We start from the raw sequence: 11,351 nt of genomic DNA on the forward strand, positions 1-11,351 counted from the left end.
GTTTGAGGGTCAACACAAAGGTTGGTGAGTGTCATAGGTTTTCTAAAATAATGATACTTTTAATATAATCTAAAAAGTATTGCGTTTGTTGTAAGTAAAACTGTGTTTGGAAAGGTTTCATAAACATAGAAATATAAACTGTGGTTTTTAGATAATGAAATCTAGTCAAAGTTTACAGTCACAAAGTTCTACAGATAACGGATAAACATGCATAAGAATATACGGATAAAGTTATCTGCCCAATTTGTACTTAGCAACTACATATTCCGATAAAGGAATAAACGACAAGTATATTTGATAAGTGTAAACGTAAAAGTTTATGATATTTGTTTAAAGAGTTGATAATCTTTGGGTAGTGTACACAAGCACATGTAAGAGCCTAAGATACAAGTTCTATAACTTTTATAAATATATATAAACCTATATATTTTTGTGTATGTAAGAGGTACATTGAAACTACCGAGTTGATAACTGTCTATACAGTCATAGCACATTTGTAGTCGAAATGTATATGTTATTTTTTAATAGTTGTGTTATTTTAACAACATAACATATGTAAATATTGATGTTTAAAATGATTTTGTTTACTTATATCGTATAAGTATTTAAACAAATATTTCACAAGCTAGAAACGCGTTCACACACAATAATGATAATTCATGTGTATTTTGTATGATAAATATTACGTAGTACACCTACTACCATGTACAAACGAGGGTCAGACATGAAACACCGGAGGGCAGGATCATTTTAGCATTTAAACCGTTCTGAAGTCCAACAACCCTATGCAGCCCTTCAAACCAGATTCCGCATACCGTAGGCAGTATAGTAGTAAATAATACTTTTGTATTATTTATATCGCATAAAAATGATGATGTTGTTTTTATAAACAAAGTATTTAGGCACATGTATGTATGTATATTATTGTATTATTTATATCACGTGGGATCAAATAAAGAAAAGAATAAAATACTAGCTAACCTAAAGAAGCGGTAAAGGTAACACCCATTCCCAACGTGCCCCTTGCAATTCTCCAACGTACACAATCCTTTTGAACCTGTCAAACCTCTCTACCCATTCTAATTTATTTAATCTCTAAAATCTCTAAATAAAGGAAAAATAAAAACTTATTATTTTCAGCCATGCATGTAAAAATGTGACTACCAAACCGATTAATAAACCAACAATCACCCCCCTTAATCGGTTTGTTTTTCCCACTAAATCACAGCAATGCCGGCTCCTCCTCAATTAGATTTACCTCTTGTTTTTCCCACTTAGGACATTAATTGTTGTAGTGACCAAATTCACCACATTTGTAACATCTAACGTGGCTTTTATCCTGTTGGAAACGTTCACTCCCATCCCGACATTTTCCGGACCCACGACCTCTTCCCCGGCCACGTCCAAAGCCATCCCGATTGGAACCTCCATTGCCATAATGCCTACAAACTTGTGATCTTTCTTCACTAGTCAATAATAAACCACCTTGAATGTCCTCGGTTTTCTCTGTTCCTTTTAAACGTTCCTCATACACCTTCAACCTTCCCACGACTTCATCGAATAACATTGAATCCAACTCGAAGCATTGCTCTATTGAAGCCACGATTTGAAGAAACGACTTTGACATCGAGTCTAATAACCGTTTCACCAAATCTACCTCTTCAAGCTCATAGCCAAGGCTTCTTGCCTTTAAGGCTAAACCGGTCAACTTGGTCGCGAAATCATCAACCGTTTCACTCTCCTTCATACGCAAGCTTTCGAGTTCCCTCTTCAAGGTTGCTAGCCGAGCCGTTCTCACCTGATCCACACCCAAATACCGCGTCTTCAAACCGTCCCACACTTGTTTTGGATTGGTGTAACTCGCCATTTGCAACACCATGTCTTTGGGTATTGCTTGAAACAAGAAAGCAAGAGCTTGTTTCTTCTTTTTTGGATCCGATTCTTCACCCAATGCCCTTGCTTCAACGGTCTCCCATATGCCATGTGCATCCATAATGAACTTTACTTTGACTGCCCATACCGGATAGTTGGTTGGGGTCAAAACTGGAATCTGATATGACATTGAACCAACATCTTTTACTGCCAACGCCATTTTTCCTTCCTTGTGACAGCCCCAACCTTTTCCGATCCAACTTGTTCCAAGATGCCTTTTCCACCGGTCAAGAAAACCAAGCTCCTACCTTTACTAATTTCTTTTAGTTGCAAACAAACCAAACCAAAACCACTTGTTGTGATTTTTCCAGCTTGTCTTCTACGCTTCTGGTTAGGCTTTCTATGATATGGAACAAGTTGATCAAGGATGGAGGCTACACTTTTTCAGTCTGCTATAAGAAAAGATTTACACCCCCTCAACGAACCTGAGTGATCTGATACCAAGTGTTAGATATAAAAGCCAAAAGAAATAGATTGTGTTTGCTGAATATTCAAATATCACGACAGAAAGAAGAGGAAGATAAGAAAAGGACTTTTCTAACTATGCATTGGAAGAAAAAACATGGACAAAAGAAAACTGTGATCACTTTATTTGTAACATCCCAAAAATACAGTTCAAAAATTTCATTTTAAAATCATTAGTCAAACCGTAATTAACAATTCATCTCATTATAAAACTATGAGTTATGTATCATAAAAACATCAATTCAGATTACTGTATCAAAATCACATGCTAAGTTATCAGAGTAAACATCCCAGGCTAAAATATCATGGTGTATGCGATGCGATCACCCCGAGCTCTTCCCTCCGCTACCGGAAGTACCTGAAACAAAAGCTGTAAGCCGTAAGCACGAAGCTTAGTGAGTTCCCCAACCTACCACATACCATACACGCATAACCATGAACAGATAACCACATACTGGGCCCCTGCTCGCTGCATCGGGCCCTGCCCGGCATAAGGCCCTGCCCGACCTCAGGTCCCACCTGACATCGAGCCCCGCTCGTTATACAGATCTGTTCTCTTAGGCCCCGCCTGTCTCTGGGCTTCGCCCGCTAAGCATATACAAGCATATAACATAACACATATCATAAAGCTAAACATACTATGCTGTACTACTGATCTAAGGCCTCGCCTAAATTGGGCCTCGCCCCTGCCCTGCTACTAATGAGTCATTGAACACCGTCCACGCTCCTGCTGGTAGTGAGATACCCCCCCCCCCCCCCCCGCCCGCACTCACCTCCCTCCTAACTCGGGCCTCTCCCCTGCTCTGCTACTAATGAGATACGAAACCCCATCTATACTCGGCTAGTGATGAGATACGGGACCTCACCCGAACGCACCTCCCTACCAGGCACATACAAGTATCACAAAGACAACAAGTATAACTACACATACACTACTGCCTCGGGTACCACCTGTCATCAGACCAACATCCGGAACATATAAACTGCATCGGGCTAACCCCGGTAACGGATCTAAATCCGAAACATATCACAATAAGTGCCTAGGGCTAACCCCGGGTCTTCCTACTATACATAAACATAACATAATGGGCCTCCATTGTGGCCGTAGACCCATACACACAGTGAGGTGACTCACCTCGCACTGTTGAAGACCTGCTGATACTCTTCTGGTTGCTAGCTGGCAATCCCCCGGACTGCTGATCCTTCAACTCCCAAACTATCAATACCCCAAAGTAACACTTAGACCAAAATATTCCAAAAGTCAATCCAGGTCAACTTGGTCAAAGTCAACGGTCAAAGTCAACCTCCAGTTGACTTGACTCGTCGAGTTGGTCTACCAACTCTTCGAGTCCATGCTCCTCCAACCCAATACAACCACCGATCCTACCCGTCGAGTCTAGAAAGAATTCGACGGGTTCTCCTTCAGTCTTACAATCAGGACCATCTTCAACCGACTCGCCGAGTTCATCCTTGAACTCGTCGAAATCATCTCCCTCTTATGAATGTGTCCAGACTATGACTCGCCGAGTTGTATGAACAACTCGTCGAGTCCATCTTCATAAACCAAGGAGATTGCCTTAGACTCGTTGAGTTCCTCCTGGAACTCGTCGAGTACGATGATCTTCATACCCGCTATGGACCCAGCCTGGCTGAGTCCCATACCAACTCAACTCATACTCTTTAACAGAAGGGTTTTGGGGCAAGAAAGCAGCCTGACTCGCCGAGTCCCATAAGTGACTCGCCGAGTCCCTCTATGTCCCATTCTATTCAGACGATTTCCAAGCCAAACTGCCTCTCCTAAAGGTAGATCCAACCTCCTAGAGTATGATTTCCACGTAAAGTTGCAACCTTTACGTATAAATAATTCCCAAAGGCCAAAACTAAGCTACAAGGAAGGGTTTTACTATGGAGGAGGGCTTCAAGTCTTAAAATATTGAGACTTTAATGCATTAGGGACCTTGGGGAGTCCAGATCTGAAGTTGCAAAATTCAGATCGTGCCCCATGCAAGCACTAGCCACAAATGTGCTAGAAAAGGCCATGAAGCTCAAGATGAAGGGATCTAACAAATGAATGCTCAAGGTATCAACTTGTTACCTTCTATTAGCTGCCAAACTGAAGTAGATGCTGGATCTAAACTCTCCTCCTCGTTCTTTGCTTCCAATCTTCCAAGAAGTGCACCGCAAAACAACTTTTAGCTTCACAATGCTCAAGAGATGGAGTTGGGTGGCTAGGGTTTCATTTTTGGACTTGAGGGGGGTATCAAGGAGGGTGATGAAGGGTTATAATGTTCTTTAAATAGGGTACAAGGCCCGCATTTAGGGTTTTCCCCAAACCTGACCAACTCGCCGAGTCAGTCTTTTGACTCGTCGAGTAGGTCACTTAACCCGCAACCCAATTAGCGATCTTACTCGTTGAGTCACTTCATCTACTCGACGAGTCGCTTCCTTATTTTAGGTTTCCTTTCTTTTCTAGGCATTCTGAATTCGGGGTGTTACAACTCTCCCCCACTTAAACTAGACTTCGTCCTCGAAGTCCGCTACGACCAACTATCCTGCAATCTGCTCACAACATTTATGCCTGGTGAATACATCTCCTACTGAGTCTGATCCTCGAGGGATGACTTCCATTGACCTTCCGCCCGGTCATTCAACTGAAACTAATCCTTGAAGATAAAAACCTCGAGAGCACTCTGATCACCGGCAATCCTGAGAAAATGGATCTTATCCAGCCGACAATCCCTCCAGTACTCCCCGAGTACTTTCACTTGGCATCCAAGGAGCTCACCCCTTTACTCTGTGACGCTACGGCCTTCCCAAGGCAACGGTACACAACCAACTCCTTTTCCTATCTCTGTGAAAGACATACTCTTCGCTGTATCTGCGTTTCCAGCAACTCCTAGAGCTGGTCGCTTCACTGATACCCACTGAATGCTTCCTCCTACTATATCTCAGTGCCGAACACCCATCCCAGCGAATGGATCAAATAATCCTTCGAGTAAAAGATTCATCCCTGCAACGGATAGACTCATACGAGAGCTGCGAAATAGGGTCAAACCCTCCCCTCTGAGATTATTCAACCCTGCTGTGAGTGTCGTAGCACCTCTCGATCACTAGCTGCTCCACCAGGAATTCTCTTATTATAATCCTCGATCGAAGGTCCTGCTATCTCGTGTTCGCTTTCTGGACAAACTGAGACCATCCTGGTCCCAACTAATCTGCCATACTCTGGGTTAGCAGACTCCCACCGGTTACTGCACCCAAGCTCAATCGCTCAGTCGCTCTCAGCGACTTCCGAAGAAAACTTCGGCCAGCTAAAGCTACTCTATATACCTTACCAATCTGGCTCCATAAGTCCCGGGATCCTCGATCCCCTATCTTGACTCTAAGGTCTCTACCAGGTCCTACCTGCGCTGCTAAAATCTCACGGGCCTCGCCCACGGGTCTCACCCAAACTATATCTTAGAGCGGTCTCTCCCTCTAGTCTCACCTGTACTGCTACTAACATACGGGCCTTGCCCACGGGTCTTACCCAACTGTATCTTGGAGTGGCCTCTCTCTCAGGTCTCACCTATCTAGGGCTATGCAGGCCTGCCTCCATACTGAATCTCAACGAACTATGTCTACCTGATCCTGATCATACTAACTAGGAGTTATGGGCCTCGCCCACACTCCGCTAAGTAGGATATACGGGCCCTCGCCCACACTCCTCTAGCTGGCTATTAACGAATGTTGCAGCTATCCCGCAGTCTTACCACACTCCCCATGTCGTCTCTACACTGACTACTAATCCGAAAGCATCCCATGCCGAACATTCACTCCATCTGCATCTTGACTCACTCGAGTCCTGTTGGCGATCCTCCAAACTGGTTTTCCAAACTAGCCATCAACTAACATGAATACTACGGTCATCCTGTAGCCTCACTACACTTCCCGCACTGTCTACCTACTAGTGAATGCTATGGCTATCCCGTAGTCTTACATCCGGGCTAAACTCACGTCCTGCCAAGAAAATCTTCAACATGGTTTCCCAAACCAATCATCTACTAATCGCAATTACACGAACTCAACAATGGGAAGTTTCCCAAACTCCGAACTCACGCGTTTCTCATTCCGAACAACCACTCGGACTATTATCCTGCTCAACAAAGTTGCGAACTTATCCCAGCTTCGCACTTACTTCAGCTCCTGAATACTTGGAGGGTTCTCCCCCACTTTGATTCAACTAGCTCCTTACAGCTTACTGTCTGGAAAGGATTCTTAATCCTTTTTACCACTCCATGGACGATTTGCTAAAAACTGATGCTTACCGCTGCTAGTGCTCCAAAACTAACCAATACCGTGACGCTACCGCCCCTGAAAACTAAAGAAACACTTCCCGAGTCCCAAATCACACTTGCTACAGTGACTGCATCCTGAGAATCTGCTCTAAAGGAAACATCTTCGAACTACTATTCCAACATCCATGGTATACAAATGGCATATAACTCATTCATAGGCAAGAAACATAATATTCTGAAATACACTTACCTATACCAATGTAGTACTATAACAATAAAGTCATGTATAAAAACTGACATGAAATCAAAAGATACGCACCTGCAACGTCCGGTGCTACACACGTCTCCACTGTAGACAACTGGAACGCCCTGCTCCGTGTCATAGGCGCCTTTGCCCGGCCCCGACGACTGCCGGTGATTCTCAAAGTCACATGGGCAGGAGCCCTCGCCTGTCCTACTGAAAACAAACTCGGACGTTGGGCCTTCTTGTGGCCCCGCTGACCGCAATGGAAGCATACCATGTCTGATCCCTGGGAGATGGTGGCAGTACAATCTTTGCTAAAATGACCGATCCGCTCGCACTTGAAATAGCCCAAAGCACCACCACTGCTGCTCCTAGACGCACCCTTGTGCGTCCTGCCGTACTTGCCTTCGCAACTGCGGCCCTGAAAGTCTCTCGATCTCGAATCTGACCTTTTGGGTCTCTTACCCGAACCTGTGGACAACTGAACCTTATCCGGTCTCCTCTTCCTCTTTGACTCCAGGTCAACCTCTTGCTCCTGAGTAACCCGACTACCCCTTCATCTGTCTGAACAGTCACTCTCTGACCCTGAAGCCCAACGGTTAACCTATCAGTAACACGCTCAATAAAGTCGGGTAATTCCTTTCGTATGGCTCCCGAAACCTCCACAACAATCCTATCATGTAGTGGACTCTCCTGGAGACAAGGTGCGTAATCCACCTCCGATCCCTGATGACAAGAGCTACTAACGGGATCTTCCCTTCCAAGGGATCCCAGTGGTCCATAAACATTAGGCCCCAGAGGAGCCCCTAACTGCCCCGTAGCGATCTCGGCCCGAAAGGCCTCGAGGCGGCTATCCAACAGCTCCAAAATCCCCTCCTTGACTGTACCGAAGATCAAAGGAGTGTGGTCCAAAACACTACGCGTAACCTCAACAGAAATAAACTCGCACATATGCTCCCCGAGCTGACTGGCTCCTGAACCTGAGCCCGATCCCTCACTGGTGCCTGAACCGCTAACTGGTCTACCCCGTAGTGTCACCATGCTGTAAGCGTATCACGATAAGCATCAGAATACTCCTCACTAACGAGGGATCACACACACACTACCAGTTCCCCGGTTTTATCTCAGCCCTTCTTGAATCGAGTACATATCCTCTTCTTTCAGTAGTATGGGCCCCTACTACCTTCCATATCTATCCGTACTTTCCTCAAGAATTGCCTCGACTACACCAAGTCCCTTTCACTACTACTAACACTGCTCCCATCACTACTCCCATCCTAGGCTTGCCCTAGGGTATCCTCTAACTCTCTATCTGCCATCAACCGCATAAGAAATTCCTGTTATCTCCCCCTAACTAACTTGCGAATACCATTACATATCACTTAGACTAGATAATTGTTCGAATGAGAGGTCCTACCCTACAACGGTTGGACTCATATAAGAGCTGTGAAATAGGGCTAGACCTAACCTTCTGAAATTATTTAACCTTTGCGATATGTAACTTAACATATTCGTTTACTAGTTAATTAGAGATAACTAGAACTCCTAATAGCACAAAGCAAGCAGCATTCAAGCATTAGGAAAACTAACCACATAATCCAATCAAGCTGTTTTATCCTCTACTCAGGAATCTGTACTAGCATGCAATTCATAAAGCTCATACACATATAACAGGTACATAAGGCATCCTCCTAGATACTTAGCCCTAATCCAGCATGCAGTTCTAATAACCATATCATAACATAACTTGTATGGGTATTTTGGGGTACTTACTTGAGCTCGGCTGATTGCATGCACCACACCCCTTTTCTTCTTTTTCAAAGTTCTTTTCTCTTTTCAAAACTCTTTTCTTTTTTGAGAAATTCTTTTCTTTTCTCAAAGCTCTTTTTCTAAAAATGATTTTCCTTTTGAAAATTTTCATACCAATTCCTCAGTTCGAGTCCAGACACACCCGAGAGTGTATCCGAATCCCTCAAACCAAGGCTCTGATACCAACTTGTAACATCCCAAAAATACAGTCCAAAAATTTCATTTTAAAATCATTAGTCAAACCGTAATTATCAATTCATCTCATTATAAAACTATGAGTCATGTATCATAAAAACATCAAGTCAGATTACTCTATCAAAATCACATGCTATGTTATCAGAGTAAACATCCCAGGCTAAAATATCATGGTGTGTGCGATGCGATCACCCCGAGCTCTTCCCTCCGCTACCGAAAGTACCTGAAACAAAAGTTGAAAGTCGTAAGCATGAAGCTTAGTGAGTTCCCCAACCTACCACATACCATACACGCATAACCATGAACACATAACCACATACTGGGCCTCCGCCCGCTGCATCGGGCCCCGCCCGACCTCAGGTCCCACCTGACATCGAGCCCCGCTCGGTATACAAATCTGTTCTCTTAGGCCTCGCCTGTCTCTGGGCCTCGCCCGCTAAACATACTCTACTGTACTCCTGATCTAAGGCCTTGCCTAACTTGGGCCTCGCCCCTGCCCGGCTACTGATGAGTCATGGAACCCCGTCCACACTCCTGTTGATAGTGAGATACGGGCCCCCGCCCAAACTCACCTCCCTCCTAACTCGGGCCTCGCCCATGCTCTGCTATTAATGAGATACGGAACCCCGTCCATACTCGGCTAGTGATGAGATGCGGGACCTCGCCCGAACTCATCTCCCCACCAGGCACATACAAGTATCACAAAGACAACAAGTATAACTACACATACACTACTGCCTCGGGTACCACCCGACATCGGACCAACATCCGGAACATATAAACTGCATCGGGCTAACCCCGGTAACGGATCTAAATCCGAAACATATCACAATAAGTGCCTAGGGCTAACCCCCGAGTCTTCCTACTATACATAAACATAACATAATGGGCCGACATTGTGGTCGTAGACCCATGCACACAGTGAGGAGACTCACCTCGCACTATTGAAGACCTACAGATACTCTTCTGGCTGCTAGCTGGCAATCCCCCAGACTGCTGATCCTTCAACTCCCAAACGATCAGTACCCCAAAGTAACACTTAGACCACAATTTTCCAAAAGTCAATCCAGGTCAACTTGGTCAAAGTCAACGGTCAAAGTCAACCTCCAGTTGACTTGACTCGCCTAGTTGGTCTACCAACTCGTCGAGTCCATGCTCCTCCAACCCAATACAACAACCGATCCTACTCGTCGAGTCTAGCAAGAACTCGACGGGTTCTCCTTCAGTCTTACAATCAGGACCATCTTCAACCGACTTGCTGAGTTCATCTCCCTCTTATGAATGTGTCCAGACTATGACTCACCGAGTTGTATGAACAACTCGTCGAGTCCATCTTCATAAACTAAGGAGATTGCCGTAGACTCGCCGAGTTCCTCCTTGAACTTGCCGAGTATGATGATATTCATACCCGCTATGGACCCAGCGTGGCTGAGTCCCATACTAACTCAACTCATACTCTTTAACAGAAGGGTTTTGGGGCAAGAAAGTAGCCTGACTCGCCGAGTCCCATAAGTGACTCGTCGAGTCCCTCTATATCCCATTCTACTCAGACGATTTCTAAGCCGAACTGCCTCTCCTAAAGGTAGATCCAACCTCCTAGATCATGCTTTCCATGCAAATTTGCAACCTTTACGTATAAATAATTCCCAAATGCCAAAACTAAGCTACAAGGAAGGGTTTTACTATGGAGGAGGGCTTCAAGTCTTAAAAGCTTGAGACTTTAATGCATTAGGGACCTTGGGGAGTCCAGATCTGAAGTTGCAAACTTCAGATCGTGCCCCATGCAAGCACTAGCCATAAATGTGCTATAAAAGGCCATGAAGCTCAAGATGAAGGGATCTAACAAAGGAATGCTCATGGTAACAACTTGTTACCTTCTATTAGCTGCCAAACTGAAGTAGATGCTGGATCTAAACTCTCCTCCTCGTTCTTTGCTTCCAATCTTCCAAGAAATGCACCGCAAAACAACGTTTAGCTTCACAATGCTCAAGAAATGGAGTTGGGTGGCTAGGGTTTCATTTATGGACTTGAGGGGGTATCAAGGAGGCTGGTGAAGGGTTATAATGTTCTTTAAATAGGGTACAAGGCCCGCATTTAGGGTTTTCCCCAAACCTGACCAACTCGTCGAGTCAGTCTTCTGACTCGTCGAGTAGGTCGCTTGACCCGCGACCCAATTCGCGATCCTACTCGTCGAGTCACTTCATCTACTCGACGAGTCGCTTCCTTATTTGAGGTTTCCTTTCCTTTCTAGGCCTTCTGAATTCGGGGTGTTACATTATTCATTAGGAAAAGAAGGCCTATATATAGCCTTAGTACATCACGTGGGATCAAATAAAGAAAAGAATAAAATACTAGCTAACCTAAAGAACCGGTAAAGGTAACACCCATTCTCAACGTGCCCCTTGCAATTCTCCAACGTACACAATCCT

General features: G+C 44.7%; 1 protein-coding gene across 1 annotated transcript; it reads right to left on the reverse strand.

The window, feature by feature from the left end:
• Positions 1 to 1,282: 1,282 nt before the first annotated feature.
• On the reverse strand, positions 1,283 to 2,092 carry LOC145139264 (uncharacterized). The gene has a single exon (XM_079073151.1). It carries the CDS (start codon positions 2,090 to 2,092, stop codon positions 1,283 to 1,285), a length of 810 nt encoding a protein of 269 aa, XP_078929277.1.
• Positions 2,093 to 11,351: the final 9,259 nt, after the last annotated feature.

The sequence above is a fragment of the Lactuca virosa genome, chromosome 9 (genome assembly GCF_052849685.1).
Source record: "Lactuca virosa cultivar CGN04683 chromosome 9, Lactuca_virosa_CGN04683_v6, whole genome shotgun sequence".
NCBI classification, from domain to species: Eukaryota; Viridiplantae; Streptophyta; class Magnoliopsida; order Asterales; family Asteraceae; genus Lactuca; species Lactuca virosa.